Source organism: Gorilla gorilla, chromosome 4 (genome assembly GCF_029281585.2).
Source record: "Gorilla gorilla gorilla isolate KB3781 chromosome 4, NHGRI_mGorGor1-v2.1_pri, whole genome shotgun sequence".
NCBI lineage: Eukaryota > Metazoa > Chordata > Mammalia > Primates > Hominidae > Gorilla > Gorilla gorilla.
Genome location: NC_073228.2, coordinates 164,013,091 through 164,030,658, shown reverse-complemented (window position 1 = coordinate 164,030,658; position 17,568 = coordinate 164,013,091). Strand labels below are relative to the sequence as shown.

The following is a 17,568-nucleotide window of genomic DNA, read 5'->3' as shown; positions in this document are numbered from 1 at the left end:
GAGCCAAGATTGCGCCACTGCACTCCAGCCTGGACGACAAGAGAGAAACTCCATCCCCACCCCCCCTCCAAAAAAAGGAAAAGAAAATAGGATGCAGGGGATGAGGGGGAGCTGGGGAGGAAAGACATGGGCTGAGCACGTTCATGCACCACTCATTGTGTGCCCTTCGTGGAATTTCACTCCATCTCCATAGTGAGCTTTTTTAAAAAAATGTATTATTTATTTTTATTTTTATCTTTATTTTATTAGAGATGGGGAGTCTCACTCTATTGCCCAGGCTGGAGTGCAATGGCAGGATTATAGCTCACTGCAGTCTCCAACTCCTGGGTTCAAGCAATGCTTCTGCCTCCCAAGTAGCTGAGACTACAGGACTACAGGTGCATGCTCCACAGCAAGAACCCTGTGGGTATTTTTTTTTTTTTTTTTTTTTTTTTGAGATGGAGTCTCACTCTATTGCCTAGGCTGGGGTGTGGTGGCACAATCTCGGCTCACTGCAACCTCTGCCTGGCCTAAAAGTCCTTATTTTTTGGAAATTTATACTGAAATATTTACAGATGAAATATAGTGTCTGAGGCTGGGCGCGGTGGCTCAAGCCTGTAATTCTAGCACTTTGGGAGGCCAAGGTGGGCAGATCACCTGAGGTCAGGAGTTCGAGATCAGCCTGACCAACATGGTGAAACCCCAACTCTACTAAAAATACAAAATTAACCAGGCATGTTGGCGCGTGCCTATAATCCCAGCTACTTGAGAGGCTGAGGCTGGAGAATTGCTTGAACCCGGAAGGCGGAGATTGCAGTGAGCTAAGATTGCGCCATTGCACTCCAGCCTGAGCAACAAGAGCAAAACTCCATCTCAAAAAAAAAAAAGAAATATAATATCCAAGATTTGGTTCAAAATAATTGGGTGGAGCTGGATGCAGTGGTTTGCACTCATAATCCCAGCTACTTGGGTGGCTGAGGCAGAAGGATTGCTTGATCCCAGGAGTCTGAGACCAGTCTGGGCAACATCGCAAGACCTTTTCTCAAAGAAAAAAAAATGAGGTGAGCATTGTTAAATAAAATTTATGAGATGCCATTGTTTTGGACTAAACTTCTGCACTAGGCCCTAACAAATCAGGGCAAACCAAACTGGAGTCACTCATTCTGAGGGGCCATATAATCAAACTGAACTTAGAAATAGGCCAGTTTTCCAAAAAATAGGATATTCACAGCAGCTAGCTAAAATGACCCAGTCAACCTGAGAGAGCATGATAAGGAGGTCCCCTCTGCTTTAACCCTACAAGGAATGTAACTTTGAAATAACCAATCCACTTTTTGTTCCCCGTTTCTGCTTTCTTCAACATTTTTCTGCCTATGAAGCCCAGCTTCTGGCAGGGCATGGTGGCTCAAGCCTGTAATCCCAGCACTTTGAGAAGCCAAAGTGGGCAGATCACCTGAGGTCAGGAGTTCGAGACCAGCCTGGCCACCACAGTGAAACCCCATCTCTACTAATAATATAAAAACTAGCCGGATACGGTGGTGCATGCCTGTAATCTCAGCTACTTGGGAGGCTGAGGCAGGAGAATCGCTTGAACCTTGGAGGCAGAGGTTGCAGTAAGCTGAGATCAAGCCATTGCACTCTAGTCTGGGCGACAAGAGTGAAACTCCATCTCAAAAAAAAAAGCCCAGCTTCTCTGGTTACCCCATTGGAGCAACTTTCTGTTTTGTATATGGGATTCTGCCCAATTCATGAATTGCTAAGAAAAGCCAGTTAAATTTTTTTTTTTTTTGAAACGGAGTTTCGCACTGTTCCCCAGGCTGGAGTGCAGTGGTGCAATCTCACTGCAAGCTCTACCTCTCGGGTTCATGCCATTCTCCTGCTTCAGCCTCCCGAGTCGCTGGGACTACAGGCGCCTGACACCACACCTGGCTAATTTTTCTTTTTTTTGTATTTTTAGTAGAGACGGGGTTTCACCGTGTTAGCCAGAATGGTCTCGATCTCCTGACCTCGTGATTTGCCCGCCTTGTCCTCCCAAAGTGCTGGGATTATGGGCGTGAGCCACCGCGTCCGGCCAAGCCAGTTAAATTTTTGAAACTCAATTTGTTGACGTTTTGCTTTTTGACATGGTGAAGTGGGGGAGTAGGTGGGATAGAACAAGGTAGGATTGGCCATGTTGATCAGTATGGAGCTGGGCTGTGGGTACATGGGGTATTGTATGTTTGTATATATTTGAGTTTCTTCATACGAGAAAAAAGTTTTTGAAGAGTTAAGTGGAAATAAAGGAGTCACTTTCTCAGAAAAGCCTTTCTGGCCCTCCAGGCTAGTTCAGGTCCCTTTTCTATGCTGCCATGCCACTTCTCCTTCATGGCACTTCGATGAATGATAATGACAATACTGAGGATTGTGTCGTCTCAATATCCGTCTCCCCTGTAGAGAGCAGAAAGTAGAGTCTGCCTAAATCCCTGCTTCCACCCAAGAGCACATTTGGTGAAAGAATAAATGAAGAATGAATCAGTGAATGAATGGCTGGGTGAGGTGGCTCACACCTGTAATCCCAGCACTTTGGGAGGTGGAGGCGAGCAGATCGCCTGAGCCCAGGAGTTCAAGACCAGCTTGGGCAACATGGTGAAATCTCATCTCTACAAAAAAATACAAAAATTAGCTGGGTGCGGTGGTGTGCACCTGCAGTCCCAGCTGCTCAGGAGGCTGAGGTGGGAGGATCACTTGAGCCTGGAAGGTGGAGGCTGCAGTAGTCCATGATCATATACTGCATTCCAGCCTGAGTGATAGAGTAAGACCCTGTCGCAAAAAATAAATAAATAAGTGAATGAATGAATGAGTTCAAAGAAACCTCACTGTGGGCTGGAGAAAACAGGAGAGGTGGCTTCCTGAAGAAAGAGGAGGGGGAGGGGAAAGAGGAAGAAAGAAGGGTGAGAAATGAGAAGGGGAGAGGGAATCCCACCTGGCTCCTCCCCCAACTCTGACTTTACTTATTATTTTGTTATTTAATTGTATGGCATTGCATTTGGCTACCATTCCTATTTAAAAACTGTTTAAATTATTGTTTTTAAATAGGTAATACATTCACTTCTCTTAATATCCAAGAATAACAAAAGAGCTATGGGGAAAATGTCCCACCTCACCTCACTCCCATCCCCTTCCACCCTACCCCCCAACCCTAGGCAAACGAAACCACTAGTTTCTTTGGGGATTTTTGTTTTATTTGAGACAGGGTTTCGCTTTGTTGCCCAGGCTGGAGTGCAGTGTCGTGATCTTGACTCACTGCAGCCTCGACCTCCTGGACACAAGTGATCCTCCCACACCAGCCTCCCAAGTAGCTGGGACTACAATCACATGCCTCCACACCCTGCTAATTTGTGTATTTTTTTAGAGATGGAGTTTTGCCATGTTGCCAAGGCTGGTCTGGAACTTCTGGGCTCAAGTGATCCTCCTGCCTCAGCTTACCAAACTGTTGGGATTTCAGGTGTAAGCCATGGCACCCAACTCAAAACTACTAGTTTCTTATGTATCCTTCAGAGATATATGTATAAATGCACGCAAATATGTATACATTCATACGTGTATATATATGACCCTCTTGTAGGGTTAAATCCCCTGAAGTAGAACAACTGGGTCAGAGGATTGCCAGACACTGACGAAGCCTCCATGAAGATTGTGCCAGTTCATACTTCCCTGGCAATGCTAAGGCCACCTTCCCCTCTCCCCACCCAAGGGCTAGGTTTGAAGGATTAGGTGTGGCCAGGCCAGGAGGAAGTGTGGAGCCATCCCAAGAGATGCCCATGGCAGGAGAACACAGATGAGACAGCTGGGGACAGTAACACAGACCTCTCCTCAAACTAAGGACTCGCCGGGTGCGGTGGCTCACGCCTGTAATCCCAGCACTTTGGGAGGCCGAGGCGGGTGGATCACCTGAGGTTAGGAGTTCAAGACCAGCCTGGCCAACATGGTGAAACCCCGTCCCTACTAAAAATACAAAAAATTAGCCAGGCATGATGGTGGGCGCCTGTAATCCCAACTACTTAGGAGGCTGAGGAAGGAGAATCTCTTGAACCCAGGAGGCAGATGTTGCAGTGAGCCAAGATCGTGCCATTGCACTCCAGCCTGGGCAACAAGAGGGAGACTCCGCCTCAAAAAAAAAAAAAATAGAAAAAAAAGGACTCAACTGGCGTTTGCATCCTCTGCTGTTCCCTGCAGCCTCTGCCCACAACGGCAGAAAGAGCTAAGGCCTGAGAGTTCAGAGGTCAGATGGGGATTCTGGGCCTAGGTCTGCCATCTCTGCTCAATAGGTGGCCATGGGTAGGCCACTTTCTTAAGAATAATGACTAACTGCAGGCACAGTGCTAAGCATGTTGCATGTGTGTTCTCCCATAACCCTAAGAGGCTGCCACTTCCGCAGCTTGAGCTCAGAGAGGTTAGGAAGCCTGTCTAAGGTCGTCCAGCTATTAAGCAGCAGAGATGGGATTTGAACCCAGACTTCACACTAGTTTCACTGCTGGAGCCTCAGTTTACCCGTTAGTGAGATAAGGCAGCCAGACTCTGCCTAAGCCTTTTCCATCACAGGACGTCCTGTGTGGTGCGCCTGCACGGTGAGTGGCACAGTCAGAGGGCCCCTGGCTGGGGTAGGTGGGAGGGATGTGGAGCCACCTCCGTGGGGAAGACCATGTCCTGCCCCACTTCTTGTAGGACGGCCTGTCTCTCCTCAGCAGTCCTTTCAGGAGGCTTCATTGCTCTGGGCTGGTGCGGGGATTCAGGTTAGGCTGTGAACTCCCTGGTGGGCGGAGATCCCACTGGGACGCGTCTGTGTCCCTCCCCGCGCCGGACACTGGGGCTCACCACAAGATAGGCTACCATGCGGGTTTGCTAATGGAGACGAAGGAGGGGGCAGGGGATGAAGATAGCAGGGGGAGATGCCAGGTAGGGAGAGAGGGAGACAGGAATGGCAAGACAGAGAGGAAGTGCGAGGCCTCAGTAGGAGACCGCCGAGCCCCGCCCGCCGGCCCCAGGCCGACGGGGAGCCGGGATGCCGCGACCTGGCGCGCCCTCTGGTGGCCGGCTTGGCACGGCACGGCCCGGGGTGGCGCAGGAGGGGGTGAGCCCAGGGGGCCAGGGGGCTGCCCCGGTCCCCACCGCCATCGTCTCTAGGGGTGGCTGAACCTGCCACTACTCCAAGTGTCCGTCCTCTGAGGGAAGCCATCTTAGTAACAACAACAATGAGACCCTCACAAAGACAGTCACAGAGAGACAGCTGAAAGGAGGAAAAGGGCTTTGGAGCCATGACAAGTCTGTTATTAGCATCATAGAGAAAGGCGAGCAAGTCCCCCACCCGAGGTGTTCTCCCCACTGTGACCTGGGTCATCCTTTCATTTGCCTCAAATGACTTATTTCCAGCTTCACGGAGCTACCTGAGTCAGCACCTGCATCTCCACCACCATCATCATCGTCACTGTCTTCATCGCCTCCGGGCTGGACCAGCCCCTGCCTGTGAGCTCCCTGGAGGCAGAGGTGCAAAGTCTGCAATGACACAAAAAGCCAGCACGCTGGGAGGGGCTCTGGAGACCATCTCATTGTTCATTCATTTGTCTATTCAATCCGTTTTATTGACCGCTCACTGTGTGCCAGATACATGGGCCCTGGAGATACAGAGGAAACACGTGAGGTCCCTGCCCTCCAGGAATTAAGAAGATAAAGTCAAAAGTGCTGTAAAGAACAACAGGATGATGGGTCAGTATTTGAAGAGGTCGTTTTCAGATGGGGTGGGCAGGGAAGGCATGTCTGAGAAAGGAATCTTTGTGGACACCTTAATGCTTAGGACATGGGGCTGAGAAAAGCAGGCAGAGGAATTTCAGATAACGCCTCAGTTGGTAAAAAGCTAGGGGGATGGTGCAGGCAAGGAATAGAAGGAAGGACAGTGTGGTGGGAGTTTGGTGGTGAGTGAAAGAGGGGCCTGGGGACCATGAACACTTGAAGGCTGTAGCTGGGCATCTGGCTTGGATTTTGAGGACTGAGGGGACCATTACAGGGCTTTAGGCATGGGGATGGCATGATCCAATTTACATTTTTCATGTCATTCCATCTGCTTCCTGGAGAACACATGATAGGAAGAAGGAACGTGGAAGCAGGGAGACCAGTGAGGTGGTAACTCCAGAAACAAAGAAGTGGCGGCTGATGGGGCGGGTGGGAGGAGCCTGACCCTGGTGGATTTTGGAGGCACAGAAGGCAAACCTGCTGGGGGATTGTCTGGGGGGGACAGGGAGAGCAAAGACTGGGTGCCTTCCTCTTCCTGCCTTCCTCTTCCCGCTTTGCACCCCTTCTGGCCTGAATCATCTCCCTCAGGTAACTAAGAGGAGGGGGCAAAGGACTCCAGACTATGTAGCCAGATATAGCCCCAGGTCCCCAGGGCTATATCTTGGGTCTGTGCAGAAACTAGGGACGTGGGGGCCAGAGGTATTTTTAGCCTTCTAGCTCTCTCCTTCTGTCTTCTGCAATCCCTCTCCCCACCCCCTTCCCCCTTCTTCTCTCCTTCTCCCTTCCATCTCCAGCTCCTTCCCCCTCCAGCTCCTTCCCCCACCTCCTGCTCCTCTTTCTCTCTCTCTCACACACACATACACACACACACACACACACACACACACACACACACACACACACACACACACACACACACGAAGCAGCCTTATCAGGAGGAAGCCTCCAGCAGAGACAAGCGGTCTCCAGGGACAGAGCAGAGGAGCTGACTGAGGAGTTTCCGGAGCAGGGGGAGGCTGACTCCCCTGCCTTCCCCATTCCTTCCAGCTCCCACTGCCTCACCCTCTCGGCTTCCTGCAGCATTTCTCTCCAGACACGTGCTTCTCAACTGGAGGCCACTTTGTCTTCCTGGGACATTTGGCAATATCTGGAAACACTGTTGGTTGTCATAACTGAGGGGGGGGGGCAGGGTTGGCATGGAGTGGGTAGAGACCAGAGATGCACAGGACAGCCCCCATAACAAAGAATGATCGGCGCCAACAGTGCTGAGAGCCCTCCCTAGGCTCTGCCGGCAGAGCTGGAAGGGACTGTCCTCTTCCTTGTGGTCCCACTATCACCACACTGGCCACACTGTCCCTGCATTATCTCTATTGGTCTTCTCAGCCACACTATGAGGTACATAGTATTATTCACCCAAGGTCATGCAGGCAGTAAGAGGCAGAGCTGGGATTAAGACTGTGAAGCCTGTGGTTTAACTGGCCTCTCTCTACTGAAGGGGTTGTCACAGCCTGTGTCATTGTTATTAGCAATGGGACACGCTGTCTCAAGTGAAGTCTTATTCAGAAGTCCAATATAAGCCCACTGTGTAAGAGAGAGAGCGTAGAACTCCCTAGGGTGAAGCAGTGTGGGAGGGTATGAACCCCCTGGGCCCACCCCTCTTCCCACCTTATGGAGCCTCCAAAAGCCATCTGTCTAGCCTGGCAGGGCCCCTGTGGAGGGCTGCACAGGTTGTGCACTGCAAAACTCTAGGAGAGGCCACTCCCATGGGCTTCTTCGTGGGGCCTGTTGAGGTAAGGCAGAGCTCCTTTAGGGAAGGGTGGCAAATGGGATTTCTCCCATTGCAGACATGTGTTGCTTAGCAGACAAGGTGTCACGGTAGCCTAATAAGGTCTGGAGTAGGAAAGCGGGATGAGAGTGGCTGAGTGGCCAGCATCTGCCTTCCCGGTCCTAAGATATGGAGAATAGAAAATGGAATTGGAGGCCAGGCGCGGTGGCTCACGCCTGTAATCCCAACACTTTGGGAGGTCGAGGTGGGCAGATCACCAGGTCAGGAGATCAAGACCATCCTGGCTAACACGGTGAAACCCCATCTGTACTAAAAATACAAAACAATTAGCCGGGCGTGGCGGCATGTGCCTGTTGTCCCAGCTACTCGGGAGGCTGAGGCAGGAGAATGGCGTGAACCCGGGAGGCAGAGCTGGCAGTGAGCCGAGATCGTGCCACTGCACTCCAGCCTGGGTAACAGAGCAAGACTCCGTCTCAAAAAACAAAAAGAAAAGAAAATGGAATTGGACTAGGAGATATCTTGACACTCCCCAGCCTTGCAACTTAGCAGCAACAACAATGAAGCTGCCAACCCTCGTTCCAAAACCTTACAAGACCTGAGGCTCGTATATACACTAGTCCCCCAGGAAAGCCTTCCCCAACCCTAGAGCCTCTCTCCCCAGAGCCCCATCAGGTTTCCTTTTTGGGGCCTCCTATTGTTCATCTTTATCTAAACCTGGATTCATGTTTGGGCAGAGAAGCTGTAGTTGAGGTTGTCACCGCCTTCTCAACCCTCTTGGGGAAGGTTTGGGCTAGACCTGGCAGAAGGGGTTGGATAGGGGATGTCCCTCTCCAGGTCTCCCCGTGGAGTGAGACCCTTTCCCCCTGAGTGCCATGGTGGCTCCCCAGGCATCATCAAGCCACCTGGCATCTTGGTGCTTTGACATGAGATCCAGTAGACACCCTGTAAAGGAGGACTGTGGGCACTGCCTGCTCTCTCGGCATGGGCTTCTCCAGCTGCCCTGCACTTGGGCATCTTACAGCCTGGAATAAATCCTCCTGGCCCATGTCCCCTCTGCCTGGACCCAGCTACAGAGTGATACTGCTGATGCCAGAACTGACTCTTCTGTTCCAACAGGGAGTGGTGCCCTCAGGTCCCAAGAGGGCTGCAGACTGCAGGCCTCCCTGAAGTGAAGATGCAGCAAAGTGGAAGACAGCACACGGAAACCGTGCAGCAGCTCCCTCTGGGGAAGAGAAAGAGGGAGCCACGTTGCTCTATACCCTGTGGACTTCTTGCAATATGAACCTTCATGGACCTAAGAAAAATAATAATAAAGGAAAAAATAGCCAGGTGGGCTGGTTCACACCTGGAATCCCAGCACTTTAGGAGGCCGAGGCAAGTGGATGACTTGAGCCTAGGAGTTCCAGACCAGTAACAAGGCAAAACCCTGTCTCTACCAAAAATTATCTGGGTAAGGTGGTGCATGACTGTAGTCTCAGCTCCTTGGGAGGCTGAGATGGGGAGGATCTCTCAAGCCTGGGAAGCTGTGGCTGCAGTGAGCTGTGATCGTGCCACTGCACTTCAGCCTGGGCGACAGAACGTGTCCCTGTCTCAAAAAGAGAGAGAGAGACAGAAAAAAAGTTTGAGGCTTGGCAGTAGAGCCCTGAATGAGGAAGTGGCCAGTCCAGCAGTGAATACACACTAAGAACGGGCTATGACCATGTGGAAGGGCTCTTGTTCTCAACCCCTTGTGCTGGCCTCAGAAAGGAGATTCTTTTTTTTTTTCTTTTTTTTTTTTTTTTTTGAGACAGAGTCTCGCTCTGTTGCCCAGGCTGGAGTGCAGTGGCACCATCTCAGCTCACTGCAACCTCTGCCTCCAGGTTCAAGCAATTCTCCGGCCTCAGCCTCCTGAGTAGCTGGGATTATAGGCACCCGCCACCATGCCCGGCTAATGTTTGTATTTTTAGTAGAGTCGGGGTTTCACCATGTTGGCCAGGCTGGTCTCAAACTCTTGACCTCAAGTGATCCACCTGCCTTGGCTTCCCAAAGTTCTGGGATTACAGGCATGAGCCACTGCACCCAGCCAGGAAGGAGATTAAATTCTTCCTTCCCAGGAAATACTCTCTCTGTGTATTTGTTCATTCAGACAACAAATATTCCTTGAGCTCCTGCTATGTACTGAGCACTGCACTGGGTGCTAGTCAAGGTCCCTGCTTTCCGGGAACAAATAGACTGATGGGGTGGGCAGGGAGTGGGGAATATGGAGGTATAGGCAGGGAAACCGGCCATCAGAGCAGTGGTCAGCATCAGGACAGGGGATCTAAAGGGACTGCCATCAAGGTGGGACATGAGGGGTCAGGAAAGGAGGTGGACACTGGAATCAAAAGAATGAACAAAAAGCCTGGGAGAGTTGGAGTGCGGTGGATAGGGGTGTTCTACGCAGAGGGTGTCCCTGCTGAGAGGCCCAGCTCAGAAAGGGGATTTCTTTCTCTCTCTCTTTTTATTTTTATTATCTATTTATTTATTTAATTTTTTTGAGACCAGGTCTTGCTGCATTGCCCAGGCTGGAGTGCAATGGTGCAATCATGGCTCACTGCAGCCTCAAATGAGAGATAACAGCATGCTGGCAGTCCTCACAGCCCTCGCTCACTCTCGGGGCCTCCTCTGCCTGGGCTCCCACTTTGGCGGCACTTGAGGAGCCCTTCAGCCCACCACTGCACTGTGGGAGCCCCTTTCTGGGCTGGCCAAGGCTGGAGCCCACTCCCTCAGCTTGCAGGGAGGTGTAGAGGGAGAGGCGCGAGCGGGAACTGGGGCTGCGTGCGGATGCGTGCGGCGCTTGCGGGCCAGCTGGAGTTGCGGGTGGGCGTGGGCTTGGCAGGCCCCCGCACTGGGAGCAGCCGGCCGGCCCTGCTGGCCCCGGGCAATGAGGGACTTAGCACCTGGGCCAGCGGCTGCGGAGGGTGTACTGGGTCCCCCAGCAGTGCCGGTCCACCTGCGCTACGCTTGATTTCTCGCCGGGCCTCAGCTGCCTTCCCATGGGGCAGGGCTCGGGACCTGCAGCCCGCCATGCCTGAGCCTTCCTCCGCCTCCGTGGGCTCCCGCGCAGCCCAAGCCTCCCCGACGAGCGCCACCCCCTGCCCCACGGCGCCCAGTCCCATCGACCACCCAAGGGCTGAGGAGTGCGAGCGCATGGCGCGTGACTGGCAGGCAGCTCCACCTGCAACCCTGGTGCGGGATCCACTGGGTGAAGCCAGCTGGGCTCCTGAGTCTGGTGGGGAGGTGGAGAATCTTTATGTCTAGCTCAGGGATTGTAAAAACACCAATCGGCACTCTGTATCTAGCTCAAGGTTTGTAAACACACCAATCAGCACCTTGTGTCTAGCTCAGGGTTTGTGAGTGCACCAATCGACACTGTATCTAGCTGGTCTGGTGGGGCCTTGGAGAACCTTTGTGTGGATACTCTGTATCTAACTAATCTGATGGGGATGAGGAGAACCTTTGTATCTAGCTCAGGGATTGTAAACACACCAATCAGCACCCTGTCAAAACAGGCCACTCGGCTCTACCAATCAGCAGGATGTGGGTGGGGCCAGATAAGAGAATAAAAGCAGGCTGCCTGAGCCAGCAGTGGCAACCTGCTCGGGTCCCTTTCCACGCTTTGGAAGGCTTGTTCTTTTGCTCTTTGCAATAAATCTTGCTACTGCTCACTCTTTGGGTCCACACTGCATTTATGAGTTGTAACACTCACTGTGAAAGTCTGCAGCTTCACTCCTGAAGCCAGCGAGACCACAAGTCCACTGGGAGGAACGAACAACTCCAGACGTGCCGCCTTAAGAGCCGTAACACTCACCGCGAACGTCTGCAGCTTCATGCTTGAGCCAGTGAGACCACGAACCCACCAGAAGGAAGAAACTCTGAACACTATCCGAACATCAGAAGGAACAAACTCCAGACGTGCCACCTTAAGAGCTGTAACACTCACCGTGAGGGTCCACGGCTTCATTCTTGAAGTCAGTGAGACCAAGAACCCACCAATTCCGGACACACAATCTCCCAGGCTTAAGCAATCCTCCTGCCTCAGCTTCCCAAGTAGTTGGGACTACAGGTGTGCACCACCATGCCTGGCTTATTTTTTCTTTTTTGTAGAGACGGGGTCTCACTATGTTGCTCAGGCTGGTCTCAAACTCCTGACTTCAAGCAATCCTCCCACCTCAGCCTCCCAAAGTGCTGGGATTACAGGCACGAGCCATCAACCCCAGCGTGGGATTTCTTATATGATCCAGGAGCCACACTGGCATTATCTCCAGCTACCCTTTGACCCCAGACGGCCTTTCAGTAGAACCTGGGCATATGCACCTTGCCTGGCCTTACTGTACAAGCACATTATCTCTGCCCAGTGGGCCAGTGAGTTCCTCAGCCAGGACTGAGCCTATGTCTCTGTGGCTGCCCTGCTGTCTAGCACAGTGCCAGGCGCATAGTAGGGCCCAATGTCTATTGGATGATTCTGTTTGCTGCAAGTTCATGATTTCCCATAGAGAGGGGATCCAGGCCTAATGGGCCATTAGCTCATCAGACATATGTTGAGCACTTACTGTGTGCCAGACGTGGGCGAAGCCTGGGGACTTAGTGGAGAGTAAACACGCAAGGTTTCTGCAGGAATGGAGCTAACCTTGCCCTGGGGAAGATGCAGTGTGTGCAGAAAAATGTCAGATAGGGATGACTGCTGGAAACAGGAGAAAACAGGGTGAGGGATAAGAAGACTGGCAAGGCCGGGCACGGTGGTATGAGCCTGTAGTATCAGCCACTTGGGAGGCTGAAGGAGGAGGATTGCTTGAGCCCAGGAGTTCAAGATTAGCCTCGGCAACATAGCAAGACCCCATCTCTAAAAAGTTTAATTTAGAAAAAGAGGACCAGTGGGGGTTACCAGGGAAGGCTGGCTGGGTAGGTGACATTGGGGCCTTTACCCTTGTGAATACTGGCAGGAAAATCCAAGGGGTCAGGTGAGGGAAAGGAGATATGGCTCCCTGGCAAGTTAGAGAAATAGAAAGCACTTTGAGAGGTCAAGGCGGGAGAACTGCTTGAGCCCAGGATTTCTTTTTTTTCTTTTTTTTTCTTTTTTTGAGACGGAGTCTCGCTCTGTCACCCAGGCTGGAGTGCAGTGGCGTGATCTCGGCTCACTGCAAGCTCCGCCTCCCGGGTTCATGCCATTCTCCTGTCTCAGCCTCCCCGGTAGCTGGGACTACAAGGCGCCTGCCACCATGCCCGGCTAATTTTTTTTTTTTTTTTTTGTATTTTTAGTAGAGATGGGGTTTCACCATGTTAGCCAGGGTGGTCTGGATCTCCTGACCTTGTGATCTGCCCTCCTCGGCCTCCCAAAGTGCTGGGATTACAGGCGTGAGCCACCGAGCCCGGCCGAGCCCAGGATTTCAATACCAGCCTTGGCAATATAGTGAGACCCCATCTCAATTAAAAAAAATTTTTTAATAAATAAAAAGAGAAACAGAAAGAAAGCCATTGACGCTGAAGCAAAAGGAATGAGGGCATGAGAGGGGAACACAGTAGAGAGATCGGCAGGGTCTAGATGGCACAGAGCCCTAGTAAGGTAAGGTTTGGGGTTTGTTTGTTTGTTTGAGATGGAGTTTCACTCTTGTTGCCCAGGCTGGAGTGCAATGGCATGATCTTGGCTCACTGCAGCCTCTGCCTCCCGGGTTCAAGCAATTCTCCTGCCTCAGCCTCCTGAGTAGCTGGGACTATAGGCGCCCGCCACCATGCCTGGCTAATTTTTTGTGTTTTTAGTAGAGACGGGGTGTCACCATGTTGGCCAGGCTGGTCTCGAACTCCTGACCTCAGGTGATCCACCCACCTTGGCCTCTCAAAGTGCTAGGATTACAGGCATGAGCCACTGCTCCTGGCCAGGTTTGGGGTTTTATTCCAAGTAAACAAGGAAATCTTCCAAGCCTCTAGGCAGGGATGTGGCATGATCTGATTTGCTTTTTTTTTTTTTTTTTTTTTTTCCAGATGGAGTCGTGCTCTTGTTGCCTAGGCTGGAGTGCGGTGGCATGATCTCAGCTCACTGCAACCTCTGCCTCCTGGGTTCAAGCGATTCTTCTGCCTCCTGAGTACACCACGCCGGCTAATTTTTTTTTTTTTTTTCATGTTTAGTAGAGATGGGGTTTCACTGTGTTAGCCAGGATGGTCTCGATCTCCTGACTTCATGATCCGCCCGCCTCGGCCTCCGAAAGTGCTGGGATTATGAGCATGAGCCACCGTGCCCGGCCTGATTTGCATTTTTAAAAGATCACAATAACTTCCAAAGCATTCTATGGTTTCCCTCTAGCCCCAAAATAGATTCAGGATATATTTTCATGGATGAATCAAAACAACTTGCCAGTATACTGGACATAGGTTAAGGGAAGGGAGGAGTTCTCAAGGGCTCCTAGACTTAGGGCCCATGCAAGGTTACTCTGAAGCTATTCCCAGTAGAAAGAGCTCAGTTTTGGGGTCAGGCAGGCCTAGATTTCAATCCTTACTTTAATCTCAAGCCTCAGTTTTCTCTTCTGTAAAACTGAGACACAGGCTGGGCGTGGTGGCTCACACCTGTAATCCCAGCACTTTGGGAGGCCAAGGTGGGCAGATCGCCTGAGGTCGGGAGTTCGAGACCAGCCTGACCAACATGGAGAAACCTCGTCTCCACTAAAAATACAAAATTAGCTGGACGTGGTGGTGCATGCCTGTAATCCCAGCTACTCGGGAGGCTAAGGGAGGAGAATCGCTTGAACCCGGGAGGTGGAGGTTGCGGTGAGCCGAGATCTCACCATTGCATTCCAGCCTGGGCAACAAGAGCAAAACTCCGTCTCAAAAATAAAAATAAAAAAGCTACGACACGATGACAGTTGCACACAGAAGGTGTTAATTCTTGTCCCTTGACCAAAGAGGTTATAGATGTCCAGAAAAATAGTGTTCTGTTTAAGGTCCTGTTGCTGGATAGATAAGCAACTCCAAGTTTGTTCAGAGGCAAGTTTGTTCAGAGAGAAAGGAAGAAGATGAGTAGGGGCTCTGAAGGCAGATCTAATACAGCCAGTTCAAATCTTGGCTCTGAGCTCCTATAAAGTAGGAATATGTCATTTTTATCTCCTATGCCTGAGATAATTAAATGAGCTATTGCACAGTGGGCACACACAGTGTCTTTGCTCACGAAATTTTGGGAGTGGATGGCCAGCAAGACACCATCCAAATCTCTAAGTCCACATCTTCTGCTGAGGATACATACCAACAACTTCCCAAAGAATAATATCCTTTATGCGATAGCTTCATCTGTATTCTCACTTCATTCCCACAACTATGCTCTGAGGTATGTCAGTAGTATATCTTAAAATTTTTTTAATGTTTTAATTTTTTGTAGAGATAGGGTCTCTCTATGTTGTCCCAGGCTGGTCTCCAATTCCTGGGCTCAATAGATCCTCCTGCCTTAGCCTCCCAAAGTGCTGGAATTACAGACATGAGCCACTGCGCCCAGCCAAGGTTTAAAAGGCTGAAAAAAATAAAAAGAAGAATACAATTTCTTGGCCTGACGCGGTGACTCATGCCTGTAATTCCAACACTTTGGGAGACTGAGGCGGGTGGATCACCTGAGGTCAGGAGTTTGAGACCAGCCTGGCCAACATGGTGAAACCCTATCTCTACTAAAAATACACAAAATTAGCCGGGTGTGGTGGTGGGCGCCTGTAATCCCAGCTACTAGGGAGGCTGAGGCAGGAGAATCACTTGAACCTGGGAAGTGGAGGTTGCAGTGAACCGATATCCTGCCATTGCACTCCAGCCTGGGCAACAAGAGTGAAACTCTTGTCTCAGAAAAAAAATAAATAATAAGTAAAATATGATTTCTTGACCTGTGAGAATCCAAATGTCAGCTGCAATAAACAAAACTTCATGGAAACACATCATGCCCACTCGTTTATGTCTTATCCATGGCTGCCTTGGCTACAATGACGGAGTGGAATAGCTGTGACAGAGAGTGTGGCCTGCAAAACCCGAAGTATTTACTCTCTGACCCTTTATAGGAAAAGGGTGCATAAAGTGTGTACTCTAGATGTAAAAAGGAAGGAAAGAGGGAAAATAAAGAAAAACAAAAAAAGAAAAAGGGTGCAGAGCCCTGCTGTAAATCACAGCTGCAGGGCAACATTTTCTCTCAAGGCGGCAGACTGGATAAGCACCACCCAGATAATCCAGGGGCCACCCCAAGGGGATGGGGGAGGGAAGAGTTTCAAGTTCAGAGAAGGAAGGGAATTGCAGGGAACCGCTCCAACCGGGAGGGGCCTTGCAGAAATGAGTCCAGCCCCCTCTTTTTAGATGAGAAAATCTGAGGCCCAGAGACAGGAGGCAATCTGCCCAAGGCCACCCAGCACGTGGCTAACAGCCCGGTCCCGGCGCTGCCTCCTTCTCCGCAGGGAGAAGCCGGCCAAAGTCGGGGGTCGCAGCCCAGGGGCGACACCTCCGGGCCTGGGGCCTCCTCCGTTCAGCGGGGCCCCGGAGGGTGGGTGCAGGCCGAGCGCCGCGCGGCGGCGGCCTCTTCCCAGCGGGAAAGGGGAGGCGCCTGCGGAGTGGCCTCCCTGCAGTTCCTGTTTCCCGCTCTTTGGCTTTGGAGCAAGGGCCCCCCAATCCCCCCCCCCGTCCCCCACCTCCCACCGCCCAGTTCCAAGAGTCCGCCCTCAGCCAGCCGGCTACCTGGGCTGGGGATTTGCTAATGTTTTTTTCGTTTCTTTTTTACAAAGCACAGAAGACACACCCAGCTTCCTAGAGCTCTGAAGCAGCATTTGATCGCGTGTGGCTGAGGAAACTCGAGCTTGTAGCTGATAAGGAATCGGGAGGAGAGGCCGGGAGGGCATTCCTGGGGTGCTTGGCTCCAGCTACCCCATTCCACCAGGGCTTCCCGCCCCTCTGGGATCCTAGCCCGGCCTCTGCCTGCTTTTCTCCCGGGTGAATTGGGAGGGCTGCCCCAGAGGAATTCAGGAGATTCCCTCTCTTGTAGCCTGGAGAAATAATAAAAATATTAGCAGGCCGGGGTCTCAGTGGCTCACGCCTGTAATCTCAACACTTTGGGAGGCCGAGGAGGGTGGATCACCTGAAGTCGGGAGTTCTAGACCAGCCTGACCAACATGGAGAAACCCTGTCTCTACTAAAAATACAAAATTAACCTGGCATGGTGGTGCATGCCTGTAATCCCAGCTACTTGGGAGGCTAAGGCAGGAGAATCGCTTGAACTCGGGAGGCGGAGGTTGTGGTTAGCCAAGATAGCGCCATTGCACTCCAGCCTGGGCAGCAAGAGCGAAACTGTCTCAAAAAATAAATAAATAAATAAATAATAGCAAATATTTTTAAGGGTGCAGCTCAGAACGGTTGCTGGAGAGGAACTGTTGATGGAATGGGTAGACCCTTCAGCACTACAGGCTCAAGCTTCCCACAGCTCCCAGCTTCCATCACCTGCACTCTTGTTCCCCCAAGTCAGGGCTCTACTCCTGATCTGACTCGAGTTTTCCCTTTCCCCAGTTTCCCTACCCTTCCATGAGCTCCCCCCCAACCCCCACCCCGTGCTGTTGGTTCCTCAAGGATAACTTCTGGAGCCTCCCCTCTTCCCTGGACAGTCCCTTCACCTTTCTGCTCTGTAACTTGCCAGCTCCCTTCCATCCAGGACCCTGTGTTCCCCTTCTAGTCCCTTCAAAGTAATCTGTTTTGTTGTCGCTGTTGTTGTTGGAAACAGGGTCACCCAGCCTGGAGTGCAGTGGTGTAATCATAGCTCTCTGCAGGCTCTACCCAGCCTCCTGGGCTCAAGCGATCCTCCCGCCTCTTTCTCCTGAGTAGCTGGGACTACAGGCCAGTGCCACCACAAGGGCCAAGGCAAGCTGTTTTTAATTTTCTCACACACCCTGGGCCTGGGAGGTCAGTTCACTCTCTTGCAATCTTTTTTTTTTTTTTTTCACTCTGTCACCCAGGTTAGAGTGCAGTGGCCCAATCTCGGCTCACTGCAACTCCCACCCCCCTAATGCCCCACTCTCCAGCTT

At 51.5% G+C, this 17,568-nt stretch overlaps 1 protein-coding gene across 1 annotated transcript in view; it reads right to left on the bottom strand.

Annotated features, from left to right (window-relative positions):
• The window catches only part of FABP6 (fatty acid binding protein 6), a 51,902-nt gene extending 34,667 nt beyond the window's left edge, over positions 1 to 17,235 (bottom strand). Inside the window, exons 1-2 of the mRNA XM_031011275.3 lie at positions 17,161 to 17,235; positions 5,403 to 5,511 (exon numbers count right to left, since the gene is read on the bottom strand). Of these exons, the coding sequence (XP_030867135.3) occupies positions 5,403 to 5,453 (51 nt within the window). The 5' untranslated portion in view covers positions 5,454 to 5,511; positions 17,161 to 17,235. The remainder of the gene's footprint in view (positions 1 to 5,402; positions 5,512 to 17,160) is intronic.
• Positions 17,236 to 17,568: the final 333 nt, after the last annotated feature.